Genomic DNA, 26,272 nt, shown 5'->3' with positions numbered 1-26,272 from the left:
TACTCTACTAAGAGAGTTCACACTATGGTGAAGAATGAAGGTGGTCACACCAAATGTTGACTTTCAAGTTCACTAGAATTGTGCAAACTCAGTTTTTGCATTTTATGCTGTATGTTTCATGTATCTTTACATACATTTCAATAAATTGTTGCACCAATTTACAGTTTTCCTTGCAACATATAAAGAAATAAGGGGTGACCCAAGACTTTTGGAGTTGGAGCGTAAAGATGGTACAGAGGCTATGAGATTCATAAATATTAGTTTATCTGCTGAAGTGAAATATTCACCATGGGGTTGAATATCGGTGTGCAGTGATATCTCTTATGATCTCATAAATAACACTCGATATTTGTGAATGGAGCTTCATGAATTGCTTGTTGGTAAATGAAAGTACACACAGTTCCCAAATATTCAAGACAGCATTATTAAGGTCAGTGTTTCATTTATTCCCAAACAATACATTTCTTGGTACACTAACTTCATGTTTTATGTGGGGATGGAAAAGTGGCTGCTTCTGTAGAAACACAGTGGACTCTCTGACTATGAAATGCTGTTCATACAATGTTCCCGTACAGGAAAGAGTTAGTGACACAGGCACTCTTTACTGATGGAGCCAGCCTAATGAACAACAGGAGACCCTCCTGAGACACAACGTCTTGACGTTAGCATGGTAATGGCTGCACAACTACCTTAACAAAATTTCCCTCAGTCATCAGTCTGGAAGATTAAATACACTACCTTTCCCCTCACCAGCTGTTTCTCAGCACTTAAGCAGTCTTTATTTCAGCTAATCCCCTTATCATATTTGAATAAGCAACCGCTGACTGATTTGGCTTAATTAGCTTCCTGTTGTTTGTAGGTGGCTCGAGTAAATCCTTCAAATCGGATGGCGTCATGTGATATGGAGGAGCTGATAAGTGAACACTGTACATCAGCAAACCGATTGAGCAACGTAGTCCTTTTACTGAAAGTTCACAGACATCAGTATAGACAGAAGTCTTTATATTGACAAAATGCTAATGCCATGCAACCTTGCAAAATGTTGCATTCCTTAATGCAGAAAGTTTTCCAGAAACAAGACAAAAACCAACATTCCAAACAAAGAAAGCATCCATTATATTCAAGCAAACATAATGCAGCTGCTGTTTGTTTTTAATGTTAGCGCAAAAAACAACAGAGTATGTGGGGGGGTTGAGGGGTTTATGTTTGCATAGCCATAAACTAAAGTAGGGACAGAATAGGACACAGAGATATAAATGTATATCTACAGTTCTGACCCCAGCATTGACCATCAGCCCATCCATCAGTCAGTACTCAGTTAATAAAGTGGTGCACCCAAAGACGAAACATTGGCAGGGAACAGTTGTGGCTCAGTGTTTTAAGACTTTGGATCTTTGCTACATCTGGATAGAGTTTAACAGTCACTCTTGTGCCTCGTCAAAAAAACCCAAAAAACTACATAAATAAGGTCCCCTGTTTGGGTGGACCTCACCCACACATTCCCAGAAAATATATACTGTATGTAGTGTCCTTTGGATGAAAACTAGAGTAATATTATAATACTGCATACGATTGGGTAATGGGGTTATATCCAGGAAGCATTCACACAAAGTCAGGTATGGACCGGGAAGGGGCAGAAAAACAGTTTACACAAGGGTACATGTCTCAAAAAAAGGTGCAATCTGTAACAGTCAAAAGTGCTCTCCCTGCTGTGTAATGGTATAGTCGTGACTGTAATGTTGAAAAACTAAATCCTTACAAAGGTGCAAAACCTGCACATATAAAACAAATCAGTTTATTACTATATTTCGCAAGTGAGATACAGAATAGTTCCTGTAGTTTGTCAGTAAATGTACCGTAATCATAAACGTAGAAAATGACAATTTACAGATTACACCTTGTGGAGTGGAGCAATATTTAAAGCAGCAAAAAGATAACGTAATACTGTCTCAAAGGGGAGGGGAAAAAAAAAAAGTTCCAGTGACATCCATAGTTCTTTTTTTCCTCACCAGAGACCTGCCAGTCACAGATCATGGTGCAAATATTGTAAAAATAAATACATAAATACATACATGGGTAATTCATCATTACATACATACACATATTGTATCATAAAATAAGAGAATTATGAGATAATTATAAAATTCATATGTACAAATGCATAGTCCATATGCGTCCAAGGAGAGGTTTAGCAACGAAGTGACATCGCTTCGTTTTAGGGGTGTGTTTGGTGTTTGTGTTTCAATGTGGGTGTGTGTGTGATGTGTGTGCTGTGGTGTGGTGTGCATGGCACTTACTGTACAAGAACACAAGCGTTACACACCAGATAGCTCTGTGCTGCTTCTTCTTGTCTTCACCTCTAGAGTCAGTGCGTTATTAGTGGGTAAAAGTTCACAGATCAAAAGTTTAGAGGTACATGTCCGGGTGTGTCCGAGGGCTCTACCGTGGGTGTCCGGAAGAGCTGAGTGAGTGCGAATACAGACGAGATGAGCACAGTGCATCGTTTGGCTAGCAGCCTTACCCCGTCGACCTCTCCCTGACCCTGTACGGTCCCATTGACGCCCCCGCTCCTACCCACTGCCCCAGCGCCAGTTCCAGCTGTCTCAACAGCCCCAACAAACTCCCGATACAGCCCCACTATCTCTTTCAGCTTGTCCATGGCCTCTTGGCCATCATTGTCCTCAACTTTTTGAACCAGATTTGTATTATGGCACATGTCACAACCAGTGCAAGGGTTTGTTTGCAGACAGGCTGCCGACAGCTGTACCAGGGCACTAAAACTATTGGATAAAGAACGCAGGGCTTCATCGGGCGCCCAGCCTACCCGCGTGGCTCGTTGACATCCAGATGCTAACCGTCGAGCCTCAGCCTGAAGAAGACTCCTCTCGGCCTCTGTCATGGTAGCAGGTGTCATCCTATTACACTTTAGGCTTGCTTCTGGGGCAGGGCTGTCTTCGGTTCCATTATGATTTAGATCAGGCCCTACTTTTAACTTTGTGCTATCTTGCTTTGCATCTTGGCATGATGTTTGCTCTGTTTGCTCAGGTGCACCTCGTTCTAAGACCAGAAGAAGCTGATCTATATCGTGACGCAGAGAGGCAAAGCCGCCTTTCAGCCCACCATAATTCTTGTTAGTTAGGGAACGAAGCGAGCCGCCGAATGAGGTTGTGGGTGAAACTGGACACGAAACAAGAGGACTGAGTTCAGAAGAGGTCGTAGAGAAAGTAGACAGCGGGCGAGGGTTGTCCCTCAGCAGTGAAAGAATATTGGGTTTGAGAGAGGGTGTTGTTGTAGGAGATGGGGCAGGTGCCGGCTGGACAGGTTTTGGGCGTATGCGACGGGAGAACTCATAAACTGTGAGCTCATCATCAAAGCTAACGCCATCCTCTGTGTCTCCGCTGAAACAGTTGGCGTAAACAGTGCGGCAGCCACAAGCCTCCCGGTGTTGCTGTGGAGGAGTGCTGTCTGCCAGTGAAGAGGTCGGTGAGTCACCTCCAATCTCCATGCTGGACACACCTCCCAACCCGACTGCTGAGTGAGACCGCGATTGAGGCTGCTCTGATGAAACGCTGCTGCTACGTGCAATATTTTCTCTAAAACTTAGATTAGGGTGGGAGCCGTTTGTTCCACTGGCCTTTTTCATGTGTGCCGACAATTCTTGGGCCTCTTTGATTGTTGCTATGACAACTTCAGCTCCATCATCTAAAATGGTCCCTTTGATTCCTGATTTTGAGGGCACACTCTCTTTGTCCTTGACAGGAGTTTTGTTTAGGTCTGATAAGCCACTGGCTACAGACAAACCAGAGCCAAATCCAGATGTGTCGCCATTGATGGAACTAGTGGACGGATAGTCCAGAGTTCCTAATATCTCCTGGGAACGGGTCATGTACCAAGGAAGGGCCTGAATCTTCCCTCTCAGGGCTGAGGCAGGTAGCCTGCCTCCTAGACTGGAGGAGCTGGTTCTCAGGTCAGATCCTGAACCAGATCTTCCAGATTCTCTGCTTTCTAGGCCCCCTTTAGAATTGGTTGAGGTCAGCGAGGTGGTAACTGTAAGAGGTGCATCTGTATTTTTGGGTGAAAGGCTCTCGTGGCTCAGAGAGACCCTTCTAGGTCCTGACTGGATGCTCCCATTACGACTGCTCCAAGGGTGAATTCCATTTGGAGTACTGACGCCATCCTTACAGATCCCTTTGCTTGGATCAGTAGGAGAGACGGGAGAGCTGGCAGGTAGCGATAAGGGGTGAAGATTGCTTGGTGAAGTGGGTTTGGGAGGCACTGGAGGGGGTATTGTTAGCTTAGTTCCTGAATTAGAGCGAGTGATTGGGGTTAGGCTTGCTGGCCTCTTTGTTAGCAGGTCAGTTCCACTGGTTTTCCCCTCAGCTTCAGGAATTTGCGATTCATCAGGAATGTATTTTTCTTTTTTGGAAACAGCACGCGCTCCATTTTCTAGATCTTTACTTTGTTTTGTGCTGCTTTCCTGTCTTTTTGTCTTTTCTTCATCTTGTGATAGTGATTGCTTGCTATATCGCACTGCTGTGATCAAGGATGACGACATAGGCAATCCACCTGATGTGACCGACTTGAACTCCATGGTGTCCGGCTCCATTTCAAGGAGTTCCGACGACAAACGTCCAGAGGCATCTCCATTGCATTGGGCATATGATCTCCCATGCTGGGGAGACTTGGGAGGAATGATCTGAGGTTTGGGAGGCAGCTGTGGTTTCGGTGCCAATGGTGGTTTGACCTTAACATCAGGTTTCTGTGATGGCTTTGAAGGACTGCCTTGCTGGTTGTTGAGTTGATTCGAAGGGGCTTTAAGTGTATCCGCTTCTTTCTTGGCTTTATAGGATTGGCTTTTATTGGCAAGTGGAGATGACGGCTCTTTCCGCGAGACAGCTGGAAGACTGTTCCAGGTTCCACTCAAACGATTAGCATTGCGTCGGTCAGCCAGCTCTGCATCTGTGAGAGAATGAGAAAAATGAAATGAAAACAACAGAAAGACAGGTATTAATGGACCGACACACATCTTCTCACAATTGTCCCGTCTCCTTTCAACATATCGTAGTCACAGTGCTGTCACATGTCACCAGTACACAGATAAATATACCATCAAGGGACTAAGTTATCAAGCATGCTGTAAACAAACCTGAGAGATCAGGAACTGGAGGAGTAAATCTCTCTTGTGCATCGAAAAACTCATCCTCAGAGTCTGAGACATTGTCTTTGACCAAAAGATTCGGCTTGGGGTTGGGTGAAGGTGTCAGAAACATGCTGTCTTCATCCTTTGATAGGCGGTTCTCAGCCTTTCCTGCTTTGCTCCCAGGAATTGAACTTGTTCTTACTGGGACTTTGGGAGGGGTCTTTTTCTTTCTTTTAATAGGTGATCTTTGAAAGGGTATGCTGTCAATCATTCTCAAATCTCTTGAACTAGGAATCTTAGAAATACGTCTAAGTGTCTCAGCGCCCCGATCTTCCTCCTCTTCATCGTCATCATCGTCATCACTGGTAGCCCCAGGCGGGCTTGGTAGGAAGTCAGACTTGGAGAGGTCAGCAAAGCAGAGGCAAGAGTTGTCATTCCCACGGTAATTGAGGTTAGTGGGTCTACGTGGCCCTTGATAGCGTTTTGGCTCCAGGAGGTAGGGGTGGTGAACATCAAAACTCGGAACATCCTCGCCTACGTGCGGCCCGTGAAGGCGAGATTTGGATTTGCTGGCAGCACTGCTCTCCTCAAGTGCAGTGCTCAAGGAACTGCTGGACAAGCTGGAGAAGCTGCTGGTGACTCGCAGGTCAGTGTGGTACCAGGAAGAGTCCAGGTTCATTTCTTCATCCATAACACTGAATTTATGCAGACCACTTCCTGTTGCTCCTCCTTCATCTGGACTCTCATTTCCTTTACCTTCTGTTGTCACTATTATCCTCACTTCCTGTTTGCCTTTGTGCTCCTCTCTCTCTTTTCTTTCTTCCTCTCTCCTCTTCTCTTCCTCCTCTCTTCTCCTCTCTTCCCAGTCCTGACTTGCTGGGTCTGGGCGTTTGTAATTCTGAGAATCCATCGGGTCATCCTCGTCTGTTGAGTCGTCTGAGTCACTGCAGCAGCGAGACACATAACCTAATAAAACCCAGAAAGTGCACAAACACCAGACAAGCATTGCGAAAGCTGTGTTAGTGCATTCATAAAGGAGAATAATATTTAATTTTTGATAGTAAAAAAAAAAAATGACATCTTATCTTTTTTTTTTTATCCGTATCCGTACTGGATGGTGACATAAATAAACATGTGAGGTGAAAAAAAGGCTATCAAAAAGGCCAAAGCCAGAAAGTCATACGTTTTAAGTGAAACAGTTTTTGCTCACTTGATAGGGATTCATAGCACACGCCCTCTATTACGGCGAACCTCCCACACACACCTTCTTCAGCAGGAATCCGGTGCACCCTCACTTTTGGGCGCCCCAGACGGAAGACGTTGACATTGGGATCCACCAGGAGTTTGCAGTAGCCTCCCAGCAGACACCCTAAGTCTTTGGCTGCCAGAGAGTCCATCAGTAAGGCAAATGGCTGAGAGGGGGAGGGTATTGCAGAAAAAAGGTAAAGTAGTAGTGTTTAAAGCCAAAGGGTAAGAGGGGGAAAGCGATGGAGTGGGAGAAAGAAGGAGAGACAGTCACCTTTGCATTCATGAATTAACATTATATATAGCTAGCCTTAGGCTGTATACTGTTTTATATCGCATGTATAGTAGAGAAAGAATGCTTGACCTATATTTAGTGTCATGTTCATGAATATAGTGTGGTGAATGAACATCTGTGCCACGTCTATATGTTTACGAATAATACAGCCTTGCAACTCGATGAACATGTATATCCCACCTAAGGCCCCCTCACCTTCATGTCATGCAGCGAGATGCGCAGCAAGCTGACTTTGTCCGACTCCGTGAGCAGCTCCACTCGGCTGATGCTGCTGAACTCGACCAGCGTAGAGATCACGTTGAGCTTGTGGTTGATGACCTGACTCATCCCATACTTGGCTCCCACCAGCAGCGTGACCAGCACTTCCCTGTCCTGAAGCTGGAAGGAGAAGGAAGAAAGGAAATAAGTGTTGCAGTCATTTTAATTGGTTGCAATTTCCATCGTTTAGCAAATGGATCCACCAATTTACATGAGGCCTTTAGCCCTTACCATCATTGTGGCTGTGTACGACCGTCCCCCATAAGAAATGAGCTCTCCCAGCTGAGTGAGGTAGGCCAAACGAGCCTGATTGGCAGATATTACCTATAACACCACAGAGAAGATATACAGTATGAGCAAGACAGACAAAAAAGGCGGTGGGTGGCATTACCCAAGCCTGATACTGACTATTCACCTTTTTAATTAGCCTCCTACTCAACATCTATTTTTCCTCCAAGCTGCTGTTCTTCCATATACCGCTTTAAACCTTAGGAAGATTAGCAGTCCTCATACATCTCAGCTAAAACGTAGCCTGAAGTCACTGCTGTCACTATGTGTCTCTTTACACCTCTCACATTTTCCTTCCACTTATCCATTTACCTTCTGGCGTGGCTCTAGCAGGGACTGGATCTTTTTGAGGTGGTAGCTAATGGCTTTCCTCAGGTCCTTCTCTCTCATGTTGCCCAGCAGCGTAGGAGAGATGAAGCTGTCCAAGCCGAACTCCTTCCTGTCAACGCCACATTTGCAGAGGCATGAAAGTACTCAGTGAATAAAATGTTACAAAGAAATGCATGAAAAGTGAAAAGAGGTTGTAATGTAAGGACAAAGATACACTTAATATCGGAAGTTAAATTCAGAAATTTCACTGAGCTTTATTTCTTTAAAAAAACAAACCAAAAAAAAAAAAAAACTACCAGTAGATATTACTAAACAGTCATAGTTCAGCTTTCAGCCCCATTAATTGCAAGTTGTCTTCACAATTATAACTTGTGGGATAAGTATAGAAATGTACAGATAACTGCTCTATACTACAATATATACAATGTACAACAATGTATGACAACCAGGCCGCAATCCTTAGAAAAAATGGATGTTTGCTTTGCATTTTGAGACACTTCCACTCTCAAGTAATGGGGCAAATATCCTCCACACACCCACTAAACCTCTCCCATCACATTAATAGATTAGGCATTTAGTGAGCTGCCTCATCCTAGACAAATCACAGTAATTGCAGCAGTGAAAAAATGTCAAGGCCCTATTACTCAAAACCTATAATGAGAAGTACCACAATTACAGTGTCCTACTAGTGTGACCCCTAAACGGAAACTCTCCCACGCGTATGACTCACGTAATACTCTTGACTGAGGTTCTGGTCTGTCCACAACTATCTAGTCTCTCATGCATGTGCAGGGCTGCCAGGCGGAGTGCAGTGTTGCACTTCATCTCCACCGCGAAACGCTCCCGTAGCACATCGCCAACACTCTGCAGGCAGAAAGAATCACAGTTTTAGTATTACATAATACACACGCACCTTACAGTGACCTGATTTTTGTCCCAGCATACTCTGCATGTCAGACATTGCAAAGCACGTAGCTCATCAGCATATCTGTAAGTAAACCAGCGACCTGACACTGACAGGGAAAACACAATCGGCGAAGACAATGAAACAGTAAATTGGCATGACATAAGCGGCACTCTCCACTGCTTTAGTGAGCAACAAAAACACGCACAGGCCACATGTAACAATATCAAGACTTAGCATCATCAGAGCAAGTATGTAACTGCTTTGTACAAAAGAAGGACTAAAGAATGTGAGCAACGTGTTATAGGGATAAGGCCATGAAGCTATAAGGAGGGGCTGCATGTTGACTTCAGAGCTACTTTTGCAATATTTTCGAAGAATTTCAGAGCACACTCAGCATAAAGTGGGTACAAAATTTAATTTTCTGTACATACGCAGAGAAAGGACCAAAGTCTAATTGCGAAATAATTCAGAGCAAAAGTCTCTGAGATAAACAATGCATGACCGTAATGGTGACAACAAATAAAGGAGCTTCTCTGACCTGTAAAAAGAAGTACTCAAAGGCAGAGGGGTCATCCTGCAGTAGGTCTCCTGGGTCTCTGGGGATGAAACAAACCCTGAACAGACACCTGTAATCGTGGGAGTCTTTCTTTTGCACCACCTGGTGAAGACAAAAGATAGAGGTGGAAAGTTGTAGCATTTAATCTTCATACATATCTACGAGATATCTCCACATGGATTCTTTTCCTTCACCCTCTGAATGAGCTCATCTTCATGCAGTAGCAGCAGTTTGGTGATGCTGTACTGTTGCTCTAGCACCAGGGCGAAGTACTCGATGGCCCGGATGGACAGCTTATCCTTCAGAGTCAGAACAATGTCCTGGAATGACAAAAAAACCAACAGCTCACACCTCTTAGACAAACATGTTTCGTCCCACTCCACTGAGGGCAAAGGGACAAAGCTGATTCCCTGTCTCAGATTTGCTTCAGCTGGGAAAACAAACAGAAATACAAAAGCTGCTGTAAAAATAATACCCTGCTCATAAAGACAGAAGCATGTACCTACTGATGGTGACTTACTGACCTTTTCATAATTTTCTTTTTCAGAAACAGTATCTCCCAATGAACTACAACTGTTATAGCCAACCCACACTGTGACACCTTTGGGGGAAATCATACCTTAGCTTCTGGTGCACTTAATTTCAAAATAGTCCCACCTGGTCCTACCAAGCATCTCACAGCTACATTCACCTGTGTGCTCAGTCTCGTGGTGGTTTTAAGAAACTGTGTGGGCTTTTTATTGGCTCATAAGAGGACCGTCTTGAGTCATTTTTTTATATGTTGCAAGGAAAATGGTAAGTAGGTGCAGCAATTTATTGTTATGTATGCAAACATACATGAAACATACCATATATAGGGCAACAATAGAGTTTATACAGTTCTAATGAGCTTGAAAGTCAGTATTTGGTGTGACCACCCTTATTCTTCACCATAGCCTGAACTCTCTTAGGTAGGCCTTCCTGTAATTTGTTTAAGTAGTCTTCAGTTCTCCAGGCTCCTTGAAAAACATTCAAAGCTGTTCTTTGGATGTTGGCTTCATTTTACTCAGTTTTCTGTCAAAATGATCCCTCACTGCTTCAATATTGTTGAGGTCCACGCTCTGGGGAGGCCATCCTTCTACTGAGACCATTTCTGATGAGGCTACAGTGAAGAGTAGATTAAGACCCTGTTTCCTCAGTTTCTTTAAGGGCACACTGCACACCATGGTGAGATATGCCTTGGTTTTGGCTAATTGTTTTTTTTGTTGGTGCAAAAATACTATTTTATGCCAGTCAAACTGTGTTATCTTCTCATAGATTGAAATTCAAATTTGAAATTGGTCTATTCCAAATTTTCTGTTGTGTGTAAAGACACAAGGACTAGACTGAATATGAGTGAAAAAGTCCAAAGGTAAAACTTTGAAAGACCTTTATAAACCCAGAAGAACTATTTCTCAAGACTACGCTAAAAATAGCTGTTGTCAGGCTTCTTATTACTGGGGCACACTGCTGTTATGTAATAAAAATGTCAACCATGAATGATGTAGGCATCTCTTGGGTCACTTAGTTACTATATCTATCAAAAGATAAACAAGTCCATCAGGCCGATGAGCGAGCTACTTTCAGCTGTTCTCCTATTCACGAGGGCTTCCAGAGCAGGTAATTTTGCGTGTTTGATATGGCCATTTCTAACATAACCCTGGATGGATTTGCCCCATTCCTCCTGCCCCAGGATCACACCCCCTTTTGCTGGTTAGGCGAACGTGTAACGTACTATACGATGGAGCCACTCAATGAAGCCACCAAGTAAAAGCTCTAAATGCTCTTTTCGGGTAAAACTTTCTAACTAGGCCGGTAATCCTGTTTATTACATACCTTGACGGTGGTGTTGTTGTCGAACTTGAAAGCCTTGGTCTGTCCGTTCTCTAAATAGACTTTCAGAACATTGGGCAGGAAGAGAAGAGAGTTTCCCTGGTGGAAAGAAGTGAGAGATGTGGTCAGACATAATCGATATCAGATGAGAAAAGATCAAATATTAAATGATTGCAAGAAATGTTAGCCCATAAGCCCTAATGAAGAATATTTCATTATGTGGAAGACTGTGAATTGACTGCTGCTTGTAGCCTTACAGTAAATGCTTGTTTTTTGTTTGGCAGCCTCCTTCTGTATCAGATAAGGTTTTCTCACCTGAGTGTGCCCATTGACCACCACCTCCTCTGCAAAGCGCACTTTAACTGGATTACTCCTCAGACGAGCTCTCTTCTCTGCTGACATAATGGATGACTTGGGATTCTGTAGCACACACACACATCAGCACCATTACTGTACATGAAGGATGAAGCATGGGCTAAGACACACATGAGTAACACTGACGCCAGCAGGCTTTAAAATGCAAACATTCAGAGCTGTACTCAGACGGTCGATACATACATCACAGCACAATGTAAAGTGCTTAATCCAGTCAGAAGAGGCAAGCTAAGAGTCACATGCTTGGGAGCACACAGACAGCTTATGTTTAAATGAGCGATGGCATACAGACTGTGTAGTGAGGAGCTCATTAATGTCTTCTTTGTACTCACTGTCATGTGCCGCAGGATAGTCACATTGATACAATCCTCCAAGTTCCTGAACACAGAGAAGAAGCATTCATTCACACAGACGGAGGAGGGATCATAACCTTTCTGCTCAGCTATTAAGTCAGCATCTTCTGCTCTGACCTCTACCGCTAACTCACTAAGCCTTCTACACCCGCAGTCACACATGAATCAGCGTCAAAATCCCAGAAAACAACAGAAATAATTGTCATTGATTTCTTTAATGACTGTGAAAACCGAGAATAGAATTTATTTTGAATTTTCTCTAATTTACACATAATCGAAAGTACACATACAGGCTGAATTATATACATACAGTCCCTTAAATCTACAGTTTTCTAAGAAGGAGAATTTGAGATTTACACAAGCTGGAAAGATTTCTAAACAATCATCGATCATAAGTACAAATTATTGAGATGTGTCACCACTTTGTTCTGGAAGAAGACCCAAACTGTCCCTCTCAAACAAGAGGAAATTGGTGAGGATGTTCAGGAAAAACCCAAGACCCAAGGCTCAATCTTGAACTGATAACTGCTGAAACACCTTGAACTGAGAGGGTGGCGACCAAGAAAGAGGCAGCTTCCCACATAGACAAGCCAAACACTTCAAAAGTAGTTTTGGAAGGGAAACCAGACCATTTATATTAACTCTACCAAAAAGACTGGTCAAATATCCAGAATCATGCCAGAAGATTGTGGATTGATACCTAAAGCATCTCGTTGAAGTACAAGTTGCAGAAGGGACATTTAACCAAATATTAGTTGGGCTATATATTTGAGCCTGTGTGGATACCACTGATCCTGTGTGATTTAGAAAAATGGAAAATAAATTCGATTTTTTGCACCCAATTCTTGCTTTCAAAAGTCTTTAAAAGCATTAATTCAACCCTGGAAAAAGAAAAGTTCAAATAAAATATTAAAAGCCCCAAATTACCCTGAGATTCATGCCCATGATGAGTGCATGGAAACTTCTGACCACAACTGTAGATAGATAGATGGATCTCCTCACCTTAAGACATTTTCCACCTGCTCTTCACTCAAATCCTCCATTGCTGTATCATTAATCTGCAGCACCTGGTCCCCTGGGAATAGTATCCCATCTGCAGGACTTCCTAAACACACGCATTCCCATCAACACACACACACAGATGCACAAATTCACACAATGAAAAGAGTGAGTGCTTGCATAAAACAAAAAAACCCACAGCTGCGTACGTGGAGACAAAGGGAAACACACACGCACACACACACACACACACACACACACACACACACACACACACACAGAATGACACACGTGCTTGTTCAATATGGCTGACTCAACAGCGTTCGGCTGAGCTCTCCGGGACGTGAAGGGTTAAGGTTATTCTGGGTGTCTTCCAGCCCGGCTCGGCTCTGCTTTCTGTAGCTATTTATACTCATTTGTCTTCAGGCAAGCGAGCACGACTGAGGCACAGCAGTTTCAGCTTACTCTAACACACAAGCACACAGACACGCTGAGCATCTGTGCACGTAAACACATGCACCCACAAATTTTCACACACCCAGTCTGCCTGGCAAAGCCCCGTCTGTCCCTGATTTGTGACCCACTGAAGGCAAGCCGTACAGCATGGCAAGCTTTTGCACATAAACACACACACCCAAAAGCCAAAGTCCCCTCCTGTTAAGCTTTCATAATAGCGATTCCTCCTCTTCCTCTTTCTACCCTACTTCATCATCCTTCACTTTCCTTCAGCATCTACCAACATGGCCTCTCTGACTATTCCCAATCCCTAAGTGTCACCAACTGTTCATCCCCTCTCTACTTTCTGTACACTTTCACGCTCATTACTTTGCTTTCTTTAGCCATGTTTGCACTTTGGTTGTGTATTTCCCTCTGGGTCTTCCTGCTGGCATCTTCTCTCTCAATTAAATCTTGTCTTCTGTTATCACTTCACTCTCCCTATCTCATTCGTCTCTCCTTTTCCTTGGCAGCAGCTACAGCGCTAGTGGCAGGGTGGGACCCTCCTCACTGCATTTATCAGCTTATTTTACAGGATAGACATAAAGTAATGGATCAGCATCTCTCCCTCTCTCCCCCCTGCACTCTGTCTCTCTTTATCAGTCTCTCTATCCCCCATCAAAGTTGCATAAATGAAAAGTGATTGAATTTAGAAAGGATGAGCAGGTGGCTCTGTTGTTTTCGTGGCTTCTCTGGCACCGTGCCCCGGGGCCTGAATGCCAGGAATGTGTGTGTGCGTGTTATGTGTGTGTGAGAGAGATAGAGAGAGAGTGGTAAAGTGTAAATATGCTTGCTGCATGCAGCGAAAATTGCATAAAGCAGGTGGCAATTTGGTAACGCTAACTCACAGCCACTGCACGGCCGATGTACCTGTGGCGATGTCCCTGACCAGCAGGGGTGCGTTTGTGGTGAGGGTGAAGCCATGTCCAGTGCTGCTGTCCAGGACCGGGTCCCTGGTAATCTGCAATGTCAGCTTGGCCTGGAAGTTCTGATTGGACAGACTGTTGGAGCGCTGCGACCTCCCATCGCCTAGCAACCGCTCTCTGAGGAAGTCAGACAGGGTGATGGGTTATCCAACTGGAGGCGACGACAGCCATGAAGAGATACTATGTATTCAAGTAGTGTATTCAAAGAGGAGAAAGTTTACTTTTTGCTCTTCCAGATCACGTTTCTTATTTGTTCCACAGTGACTGCTGATTAAAACGTAGCACAGAAATCCTGTAAAGCGAACCTTCTCTGCGGTGTCACACAGTATTTCCGGCTCCACAGTTCAGACAGCTTGTATATATTTTAGGCCATATGTAGCCTCTCATTTCACTCACTGTCTGAAGACAACTTATTTTAGCTTCTCTACAGTTAAGTCAACTTTCTTCTGATTGGCTGTTCCTCACAAAAGTGGGATTGCTACACCCACACCGAGAGCTGCAGTAGAAAGAAACTTTCTAAAATCGAGTGTTTTGATCATTCAGGTCAGGAATATTCTCTATTTAACCTCTTTATTTAGAAACTTGTCTAAATGAACATTAACCATCATAAGAGGATATATATAACCAAAGATAATGGAAAAGCATGCTAAGTTCACTTTACTGGTGTAAAATAACAGCATTTATTCAAGTCACAATAACTACTGTGGTGTACATTTACCTTGAACCTTTAACCTTGAACATTTTCAAGGCAATGGAAGGTCAAAATGAACCAAAGTGAATCTCAAAATGATATAGAATTCAAGGTGACATGTTGTTGTCTGTTCACTATTATTAAATACACTTAATTTATAACTAATTAGAGAAAAGTATCATATAATCACCTTTCAGAAGCTGTATCTGTTATTAACACTGATTAAATGACACCAACAGATTAACATACATCCTTGGCTTGAATGCACCCTGGAAATAGGTTTACTTTTGAATGAAAAAATGTCTGACGTTTTCACAAAGGCACATCAGACATTGACACTTTTATTGAATCGGTTTAGGTTTTGGTGTGATCTGTGCGTTTTACAACCTCAACATGATTAACAAAAACAGGCCGGGAGAATATTGTGAAAGATCATTTGCACCAACTTGATAGATCTTCGCTGTGTTTTGGTAACTAAGACCCCGTCACAGGGCAAAGGTCTCTCTGGCAGGCCTTCAACACCCTCTTTATGCAAAGCTTCAACACAAGTCATATGAGAAGGCTGGGGAGGACTAAAGCAAATAAATATATGAGATCATTTGTTCTGTCAGCTGTTGGATTGCTAAACAAGCTGCAGGCCAGGGTAGTACACAGTTTTTAACTGCGGACTTTCAGTGCATTTGCAGCTCTCTTCATGATTGCATTTAATGTATGCTTGTCGTTTATTTATGATGTGCGATGACAGTGATGACAACTATTTGTGAACCGAAATTCCCCTCGGGGACGATTACGAATATGCTTCTCGCCAGGAATTCCCAGGAGGAAGTTTACTGGGATTTCTCAGCAACGCGTTCATTGCTGAGAATGAGTCTTAGCGGACAGCCAAATATGAAGGATTCTTTAAAACATATTTGTGGTTTGCTGTGGGACAAGTTTGTGTATGAGAGAGGGACAGTCAGGCAGTTCGGGTTTGAATATGTACTTAGCTATGTGGCTCAGTGTGTGGGTGTAGGGAGGAGGTTTGGTTTGTGTTTGTGTCTTAGTGCGTCCATAACAGGTTGAGAAAGGCAGCTTCTTCTTCAGTTTTTGCCTCTTTTTGTTTTTCACGTGCTGTTTACCCTTTTTTTTTAGCTATTGCTAACTCACAATGAGTCAGTAAATTTCCTCAGCATGCTGAACAAATACACACCTGCACTTCCCACATTTTTCATTTTTGTGTCACTCAAGAATCTGGCACCAGGCTTAGACGTGCTTAAAGTTCCTCTTCCACTCTTTACACATTGTTTAGTTGTTTTTAGCATATAAGCATATATTTTTTTAAAACTCTGTCATACTCAGTTTCTTCCCATCAAAATCCACCCTCTAAACACCTTTGCACTGATTTCACCACAAAAACATCTTCCCCCTCAGCTCAGACTCCTTTTAATTCCGTACCTGCTAAGAGACTCTCGAGTGCGTCGTATTATTGTCCCCACCACCTGCTGCACCCGACTGGCCCTCCGAGCCGGAGACCTGCTCCTGCATCGCTCCTGCTCCTCCATTTATCTGAAGCGACAAAGAGAGAAAAGTGCATGAACACGCAGAGGAACAGGGAAACGTGGGAGGAAGATGAAAGGATTTGGTTGGAATAAATGAAACTGAGCTCAGAGCTCAGTTCTGTCTTTTTTGGACTGTGCAATCAGTGCGAGAATTGTGCTCCAGCTACATTTGCATCTAGGCCCTTTTTTATATGCACCGCATGCAGCCTGCCTCGAACACTATGAATAATCAGATGTGTGAGCAGAAAGCAAAAAAAAAAAAAGGCTGTGAGAGAAAGGGGTGGAGTTTAGTCAGCATGAGCAGCAAAACATGGCGAAATGACCTGATTCTCAAAAACAACAACAACTGCATCATCACACAATAAAAGGACTCACAAGTATGCCCCAGTATGAACGTTCACAACACCACCACTCTGCAGCTGTACATTTTCTGCTGAGCTTGCCCCTTAAACAAGGCAGTGGTGAGGACATAAAGAGCGATGGAGGGCTCATTTTAACCCTGGGGAGTTCGACTGAACGCAAACCAAATCTCAAGACTTACTACGCCCCTCAAAAGGGTTTTGTTTCTTTCAGCCAATCAATACTCTGCAGCTGGAAGAGGCTTGTAGAGCGCCTGATAATTACTTGACAGCCTTTATTTGCGGCATGAAGGGGAATTAAGTTATGCTGAGTTTTGTTTTCAGCAGATACTCCCTCGTGATATACTTCATCTGCTGTTTGTGGCCATGCTGGGCGGTTTCACCCACTGAAAGAGGGAAAACAAAGGGGAAAATTTGGCAGGGACGGGAAAAGCAGTGACCTAGATCTGATCTGTTTGGCTAACGATGATGAATGCCCTCCTGAAACTTAATGATCCATACCTTGGCCTGGGGGAAACCAATCCAAGTGCTCGGTCTGACCGGCCTTCGGAAATATGGATCAAACTGCTGCATGCCAACAGTTCTGTGAAGAGCTTAAAAGAGGCAGGGCTCTGGCCGTCTGCCACACTTGTTCCTAGCATTTTAAAAACATGCCTGTGTCCAATAAATGAGGAAGGATGAGTCATTAAAGTAGGAATTACCTCACAGTACTTCTGAGTTATGTAAAAACAATGCATGTTGTGCTGTAAACGGTAGATATTAAGCACTACTACTGTGTGTAAAAGTACATCTATGGGATAGAATTTGTCTTTTTCTTCACATTCACCCACCTCTGCTTCAGTGTCTCTGCTGAATGGAGGCCAGCGCTGACTAGCCCTCCTTAATGGTAGTAAAACATGCAGTGTAGGTTTGTCCTTTAAGAGGATTAGAGGTACTCGCTCTGCACAAGCCCGCACTGGTCAGGGTGTCACTTTAGCACCTCCTGCTTATCCGGATAGAGCCAGATAAACATGGATGAAGAAGACTGAGTGAGAGTAGGTAGTAGACAAATGCACACAAGGAACCAAGTGCACTTAGTATTACATCTGCTCCCCCTTTGATCACTGGAAGAAACATTCACTATGTGTTAAACGTGCAGGTGTATGGATGGGCAAATACGTGCACGTTCAAGTGCTGGGTGAGATGATTCTTCCTCTCTTCTGTCTGTCATTTTCTCCCTCTTTCTCTCACCTTCATTGCCCTTGCAGAGTCAGGTAGTCATCTCCAGTGACAGTCTCTGTGGGCAGCACTTTTTATATACATACTGTACACAACCTAAGCACTGGAGCAACAAGTTTACTATCTTGGCCATCATCAACTGCAGCTCACATTTGCAGCTTTACTAGTAAAGCTAGTCTAGCAGATCCAAGAGGAAATACACTGTGACTGCACTTCCCTCATAGTTCTCGAAAAAAGGAGAGAAAGCAAACAGCCCGGTGTTTCACATTTTCACTGAAGACTCAGAGAGTGCGTGACTCACCGTGATGTAGCTTGTCTCTTCAAGACTCCGGAACAAACATACCCCCTCGCCCTCTGAGACATCAGCTCTGGGTAGGTTGAAAAGAGGTGGAGAGGGGTTGTTGCGATCATCAGGGCCGATGCCAATCTGGAGCTACACCACCTGTGCAGAGCAGAACACTATCAGGAAAACCTGTCAAAACACATCCACGTGACAAGTTTATAATTAGAATGAAGCAGGAAACAACCGGTTTCTGGGACTGATTAACCTCTATTAGCTCAATTTTTAACCTGTTCATTAAAAGAAAGTGAATTCTAATCAAGTAGTCAGTATACTTTCTTGTTAACACATAAGTGTGTCAGGCAAAGCAGATGTGAGCATGAAACAAGTATCTGGTTGTGGTTTTCCAAAAAGGCTCCTCCTCTAGTCCCAGAGGCTCTCTCGCTCTCATCCACTGCTCCTCCACAGCCTCAAAAGCTCATGGCGATGGAGAGAGGAGGCACTCCATCTCCGTCTGGTTGTCTAAATTAAAATTTCATACAGCCCAGTTCAGTTAACAGTTCAGTTAACTGGGTGTGCTCTAAAAGCAGAGAGGACAGCCTGTGAATCCCGATGAGCTGGAGAGAGAACCACTGCCAGGCAAACAGCGATCTTGGCCGATATTAAAAGGGGACAAGTCTTTCATGTGAACATCAGGGCAGATATGTTGGAAACCTAAGCCAGACTCTGGTTTTCAGTGGAAATGAAGGGCTTTGATGTGTACAAGGAGAAATTTGAATTAGGAGAAAACACTGGATAAACATTCTTGCTCTCATCTAAGGAAACCACTTTATTCTGCACTTGAATGTTGATCTATGATGTAAACGCTCATTCTTTGTTGCTTTCTTCTACAAGAGGGAGCAGAAATCAAGGAGCTGATAGTCCCATCATGTAGCTCCTCCATCGGGCCCTGTGTCCCACACACAGAGCTCTTTCACGAGGCCCATGTGTCCCTCAGACAAGGCAGAGGAGGACCTGGACCCACACAGACTGCAGGGCACATGAATAATGTATGGGGCTAATGCAGCTAGCTCAGCCTCCAACCGCCTCCTTCTGCCACTTTGCCAACACAGGCCAGGAGAAGAAGAGTGAGCACAGAAGGAGAGAGGGCGAATGGGGGTTGGAAGCAGGGGGAGAAAGGAGCGCGGGGGGGTGGCTCTAAGGGGGCTGAGAAAAGGGGCAGGGATACAGAAAGAGAATTGGTCAGGGCAAAGAAAAGAAAGAAAGGACAGGATATTGAAGAGGGAAAAGAAAAGGGGGAGAGTTTTAAAAAGGGTGAAGAGGGCAGCGCCAAAAGAAATGAAAGGAGAAAGCTGCTGGAGAGGACGGGGAAATAAAGAAGAAAAAGTGGAAGGTGACAGAGTCCGTTCATCAGGAGGAGCGGGCGAAAGGGTGGTCAAGTGAAGGCGAGGTTTTTTACCACCGTTTGAGAGCAAACAGTGAGACAGAAGGAGCTGTTAACAAACAGATAGACAACACTCAGACCTGTAGCGTTGGTAGAACCCTCCTCTCTGACTGTGAGAGATCGCTTCAGTTTTCTCAATATGTGCCAGCATCTTCATTTTATCCAAACCCAGCACAGTGGAAGACGGTGACGGGTCTGCTCCTTAATCTCTCTCTGAATCAATAGTGAATCTTAAATGCCATCCTGCACTGTCACGTCCTGAAATCCCCGAGCTCACCATGCAAACAACTCATCAGTAAGCCTCAGAGCCTGCCTGGCCTTTCACTCAGTCTCCCTCCTCTTTTTCCCTTCACCTTCTCACCCCTACACCAGCCTTCACTTTACATGGCGAACGTAGAAGAATGCTGTTAGGTAATAAAGTCTGTCTTCCCTCTTTTTTTCTCTCTCTTTTGTCTGTGTCTGATTTCTCTAAGACAATCCCTCCCCCGTCTGCTCATTTTCCTCACACAATGTCTCTCTGTCGCTGACAAAACAGCCAGTTATTTAATCCCAGTTTGAGGACGCATGCAGTTCATAGAATTGGGCTTCTGGACTCTATCCTCAGGGGGGCTGAGAGGTGGTACTGAACGGGCAGTTCCTGTGCAGTCAGCTGAAGAGAAAATGGTTTTAAGCCCAATTAGCACTGCTGGGCTAAACCACGTCGGTACAGAAAAACCTGAACGTGGCACAGAGAAGTCGCATCAGGGCATGAATCCACTGACTCGACAACAGATTTTATTTAGAAAGGACCGGTTGGGTGTTTTGGACATCTTGTTCCCAATCTGTCCCGTGCACACATACGCACCCCAACCCCCTTCCCAAGCCGAGCACGACACGCCGAATACAGCTGCACCGCATGAGGTGCAGGACAGCGGCAGCAGGGGTTGGTTCAGCAACTCCACATTTCATTTTGGCTCACAGTTGTTGCCAATAAAGTTGGACACAGACTTCAGGGAACATTCAGTCCAACAGCAGCACGCTTGGCAGAAAATACTGCGTGTTTCAATACTTGGAGGACTGGAGGAGGTGGTGGTGGTGGTGTTTGGGGGGGGGATTTAATGTGAGACAGCTGAAATGACTCAGATTTCATAAATGCAAAGTTGTAAACGTGAAGAACAACAAGCAGAGCAGACAACACAACCCCCCAGAGTCAGTCAGAGTGCAGGATTTGTTCTTTGTCTTTTACTTAGTGCAACAAGATACTTTACTCCAGGGGTGCCCAATCCCGGTCCTCGAGAGCTACCGTCCTGCAGCTTTTAGATGCATCCTTGTTCCCACACACCCGAATCAAATGAATGGCTTGTTATCAGGCCTTTGCCAAACACGATGGCATGCTGAAGAGGTAATCAAACCATTTGATTCAGCTGTGTTGGATTAGGGATGCATCTAAAAGCTGCAGGATAGTAGCTCTCGAGGACTGGGATTGGGCAGCCCTGCTTTACTCATACTGAAGGACTTTAAAAATAAAGTAAATAAATGCTTGACTGCTTATATATAAGGTGGGGAAACGCTCACAATGTGTTCTTAGAAAGTCAAAAAAAGTTGATTATTTCATTAAATTTGCTAATGAATGTCTAAATAAAAAGACGCTTTTGAGTGCTCACTGTAGCTCTATGCGTGTAAGTCAGGAACTGTAAGTCGCTTCGTGTAAGAAGCTCAATATGTGGATGTTGTATAACCACAGAACTTAAAATGGACCGTGTCTAAAATAATGTTCAACTTTGGTTAAAGTAATTAAAAAGCGACTCCATGATGAATCATCAGATGCTTTTCATTAACTCTTTTCTCCATAAAGACGACATTTGACGACCTTCCCCGCACCCTTAATGACAGCTTTTGACACCTCAGTATATATCAATAAGGCTGTGGTTTGACTGCCATTAGGACAGTTTCCGGCCTTTTCCGAGGTTAGCTGCAGAGGTAGAGACCACCCTCACTAATTTCTGATACACACCCAGTAATTTTCTTCTATAAGCAGGCCTGAAATATGACAGAAGCTGCTCAGTTCAGAAAAGCATTTCAAGTGTTGCTCTTAATAGACTTTCAGGGGGTAAAGAGTTAAAGCGTGTGTATTTATATGGTATTACACATACATACATAGATTGGAAGAGGTTTTTAGAGGTGCTTTGATATCCAGTAAAAGGATACAAAGTAGCAGGAGGCAGAGATCAAACCACCAAACCTGTGAGACGCCCCTACATAGTCTTGTATTTTTAGCCAGATTGGCTGTGGCTCCGTGGGCACCATGATGTGTATGTCTACAAATATTACCACAGAATTTGGGGGAGACTCTTGAGGCGCATGGATGATGAATCCAGCTGACTCTGGAGAATCTCTGACTTTTTGTTTAGGGCTACCATGAGGCTGATGCTTTCTTGTGCCCATTAAATATTTAGATTCAACATCCACTAAGCATGCCAGCATAAAATGCTGTACAAAATTTCCAAGTGATGGTCTGCCATAAAATTAAGTAGAAACATCACCAAAGCTAGCTGTAGGGGTTTTTGTTGACTTTCTATTGGTGGAGGTTGCGTGTTTTCCTTATATGATGCGGCATGTGGCAGTGGTCCATGCTATGCAATTGCAAAAAATAAGAAGGAATAAAATCACTGATAAGGTCGATTTTAAAAGGAACAGCTTGTTTGCTTGTTTAACTTCACGGCATGTTGTGTTTTGCTGGTTGTTTGTTACTGCAACCTGTCTTCCAGACATAATCCCATCTTCTGTTTCTCATTCCGTCTGTCAGCTCATTCCATTAGCATTATGGAGACCGAGCTCACCGTGCACCGCTTGTTTCATTCCCCCTTTCATCAGCGACCTGGCAAGGCTTGAGCTCCCCTGTGCACTATTAAATAATGGGTACGTTGTGTTGTGTCACAGATCTATATCAATGGTTCTCATGGTTCTAAAGAGAAGGAAACATGCAGACAGACATAAAAAGAGAGGAGATGTCTGATGTCTGAGGAAAGCTTTTGGATATACCAGGGTGATAGATGTAGCAAGTCTGGAATTTCTGCAACACTTTTTTTCTTTTGCTGTCTGAGTCAATTTCCTTCAAGTCGGTGATCCTTAAGAGGAACACAATACAAGTCTTATCTTTAAGTAAAAGCAATAAGAGTTCAGTCTGTTTGCTACAAGCTATAATAATGCTCGGGTTCTGTAATAACGCAGATACAGCAGGCTTTCAATATTTCATATCACAGCTAAGAACAGAAAACCTGATTATTAGGAGCCGATGATTTGCTTGGGCTTTTAAGGAAAATTCTTTTCATTCTCAAAGTCTTTTGCTATATGTTCACAGAAATGGGGGGTTGGCCTACATTAAGATACCACTGCCAGTCAGTGGTGGCATCACCAGAGAGCTGTCACATGAATGAGGTCACGTCTCCTGTTTCCTCTGGCGACAGCTCTAGGAAGAAACAGGTGTAAAATACTCAATAATAAACCCATGATGCATGGATATAGTCCTTCATATATCCACCAGAAACAGCCTCTACAATCACATTAGGCAACCCGTGACTACTAATTAGCGGAAATCTTCCTCTTTATAATAACATGAACTGAAGATGAATTCTTGAGCAGGTCGTACTGGTCAGCGTATTGGGAGCAGGAGCAGCCAAACACCAGCTCAGCAGCAGCACAGTCTGCCCCGGAGACATGGAGCTGAGACTAAAGATGAAGAGAGAGGGAGAGGATGGTAGACTGGCTCTGGTTAAGTGGGGCAGAGGAGCAGTCAGCAGAGAAGATCGAGGATAATGCAGCCAGGCATCAAGTTTTTCCTGATGTGCAAGTTCTGCCCGTCGCTTTTCTTCTCTGGCGGAGTGACCTCAGAGCAGCAATTCCCATCACATGCTTCAGCATACATCCCTGAGTCATAGCACAAAGCCTGCAGCGCTGGCAGGAGCGCAGGCGGCGTGCTCACATGTATACACGCTGAGTGAAAGCAGCTTTATGTTTAGGATCCGCCAAAACGCCATACGGACCGCAAACAGAAGCATTAAAAGAAGATATCAATGAGAAGATAGCAATGAGTGGAAGCTGCATTACTACACACGTCTGGGTCGCAACAAAGCGGTCACATTAAATCACGCCATGCGTTAAACGGAGGGCCCCAGAACAAGCGAAACGCATTGTTCCGGTCTAGTTATGTTGCTCTTGTCATGCCCGACACGGCACGGGAGCGTGAGAGAGAGATAGAGCAGGGAGAGCGGTGCATGGCCAAAGGACACGAGCGAAGAAAAAATCGGAAGAGACGATTGTCTCAGGCTGGCTGCACATCGCCTACGCCCATTCATAGTGTGCGTGTTTTACTACCCAGACTCCTGGCATCCCCCCTACCCACCCACCCCCCTCCTCCTCTGATCAGCCAGGATTTCGTCCGTGCATTTCCCATCTGTAGCTAGTGACGGTGATTTCACTGCGCACACGACAGCGTGGATTTCCAATACCGATGCATAACACATGCGTTTGAGAATATGGTGAATTATAGACCGAGCACTATTTTGTTGAGATTTTGCTATAACTGTATATTATATTGTGTTGATATAATATTAATATACTGGGGGTTGTGAGATTTAACCTCAGCGCCTCTCTCACAAACCCATCATGAATGCCCCTAAAAGCATCGATATCTGCCATCTCACAGGCCAGACACTAACTTTGATCAGCCATGCCGCTCAATCCAGGGGGCTAAACAAAGAGAGAAGAAGAAGAAACGTCACTCTTTTGTTGTTTCCCTTACAGCGTAATCTTAATCGGATTTAAATCTCCGCCACCTCCGTCAAATATAGGGTCCCGGGTGTAGCCCGCGGGTGATGGGAAAGTGACCACGAGTTAAATTATTCATATTCAGATGATAATCGGTGCAAATGGCAGGGCTGTCTGAACGCAAGGTGCCGGTCGGCGCCTGCGTAACCAGCCGGGCGCTCCTGTCCTTCATCAGACAGCAAACGCCGCGAAATAAGTAAAGGACTCACCTCGTGGTTGATCGGGAGACCGGGAGTCTAAGGAGGGGGGGGATTGGTGGTTAGGCTTCCCCCCTCTTTTCTACTAAAAGACGAGAGATTTTATACGAGACGAAATCCGTTTCTCGAAAATATCCTCCCGCGCCAGATGATGATGGTGATGTGGTGTGCGGGGGGTTTGGCTAAAAGCTGGATGCTGTCATCGTACTGGGACTGCTCCCTGCCTAATCCTCGGCCCTGAGCTCAGAAATAACCCACCCCCTCTCTCTGCTCGTCTCTCTCTCTCTCTCTCTCTCTCGCTTTCTCTCCTTCTCCACCCCCTCGCTGCCTCCATCGCTGTCTGTCCGGGAGGACCCCCCCCCCCCCCCTCTACCCGATCATCCCACCCCTTCTCCACAAGGTCAGTTAGTTACAGCAAATGAGTTATTATAGTCATTGTAGTCAGTAAGGATTCATTTGGGCGTTTCTGATAAGTTCTTCGGTTAGTATGTTAAGTGAAGAAGTTATAGAGCAAATCAAAACCATAAAATTAGATTTACTGTCAAATAAATCAACATATAATAATAATAATAATAATAATAATAGTAGTGTGTGTGTGTGTGTGTGTGTGTGTGTGTGTGTGTGTGTGTGTGTGTGTGTGTGTGTGTGTGTGTGTGTGTGTGTGTGTGTGTTGAAATAATCTTAATTTTAAAAGCAGCCCACACGCACAGATAGACTGCTGTGCTATACAGGAAATTTGCCAGGGGCCCCAGACGGCCGGGTTCCCAAAGGGTTCCCGATTTATTGTAGGCTATTTCAGCTGGCCTCAGGTAATTTAGTTAATTACAACTTTGCCTGGCATCATACACATAATCACTCAGTTAAATAACAACGGTCCCAAAGCGGAGCCTGTGCTGCTGCCACTCTCAAAAAGATCTATGCACTTCCTAAATTAAATGTTTTTAAAGCTAATCACCGAAAAACAGGGTCAAATTGACCCTTGTGGACCACACCCGAGAGACCAACATTATTATTATTATTATTATTATTATTAGTTTATTTTCTTAACATGATATTATGTTTTAGCAGAAAGACAATTTCCTGAGGAGTATTAATTCTTCTGCATTACACTGGATAAGACTATTTTAAGTATCCAGCAGAGCATACATAAGAATAATATAATAAATAAAACATAATTAGAAATAACTAAAATAACTAAACTATTCCAATTTTAACTAAATATACGATAAAACTGTTAAGGTCTAATAAAGGCGCCACTATACACGTTCGCGTTCTGATTCCTTTGTATGGTTTGTCCCTATGTAGGCACCGTATTTCGTCTTAATTTCCGGTGTTGCGTATTTCCGTTTTAGCTAATTCGTCCATGCGCCTGAAACGGTGAATTTTTCAGGCGAACCAGACCGAGTAGAATTACAGCAGCAATGTTTAAACTGGAAGGGCTGGGACCCAAAATGGACCCGGAGGAGATGAAGAAGAAAATGCGACAAGATGTCATCTTGTCTTTACGAAACTTCCTTATTTACGTCGCTCTGCTTAGAGCCAGTGAGTAGCGTCAGATGACATTGAAAGCTGAGTAGACCGCTCACGGGTATCTAATGCAGCTCATTATCAGTAAACTGTGTCATTTGCTCACCTTCTCTTTGTAATAATCATGCATGTGAAGTAACCCGAGCACATCAAAATGTTGCCACAATCAGGTATATTATGTTGTGGTTTACAGT

General features: G+C 44.0%; 1 protein-coding gene across 2 annotated transcripts; it reads right to left on the bottom strand.

The window, feature by feature from the left end:
• Positions 1–943: 943 nt before the first annotated feature.
• Positions 944–24,757, bottom strand: frmpd1b (FERM and PDZ domain containing 1b). Of its 2 annotated transcripts, none has more exons than XM_026192965.2 (17): positions 24,564–24,757; positions 18,126–18,266; positions 16,144–16,254; positions 13,963–14,135; positions 12,601–12,703; positions 11,578–11,623; positions 11,186–11,290; positions 10,874–10,969; positions 9,214–9,339; positions 9,002–9,121; positions 8,287–8,420; positions 7,539–7,665; positions 7,170–7,262; positions 6,876–7,058; positions 6,351–6,552; positions 5,147–6,106; positions 944–4,959 (listed from the first exon to the last, which is right to left on the bottom strand). In XM_026192965.2, the coding sequence occupies exons 3-17, from the start codon at positions 16,248–16,250 to the stop codon at positions 2,399–2,401; spliced, it is 5,136 nt and encodes a 1,711-aa protein (XP_026048750.1). In that variant the 5' UTR covers positions 16,251–16,254; positions 18,126–18,266; positions 24,564–24,757; the 3' UTR covers positions 944–2,398. The 2 variants fall into 2 exon arrangements, with proteins under 2 accessions (XP_026048750.1, XP_026048758.1); XM_026192973.2 differs by having other exon boundaries at positions 6,405–6,552.
• Between the last annotated feature and the right edge of the window lie 1,515 nt (positions 24,758–26,272).

The sequence above is a fragment of the Astatotilapia calliptera genome, chromosome 2 (genome assembly GCF_964374335.1).
Source record: "Astatotilapia calliptera chromosome 2, fAstCal68.1, whole genome shotgun sequence".
NCBI lineage: Eukaryota > Metazoa > Chordata > Actinopteri > Cichliformes > Cichlidae > Astatotilapia > Astatotilapia calliptera.
Note: the sequence above shows the minus strand (reverse complement) of the source record. Positions and strands in the feature narration are given on the sequence as shown.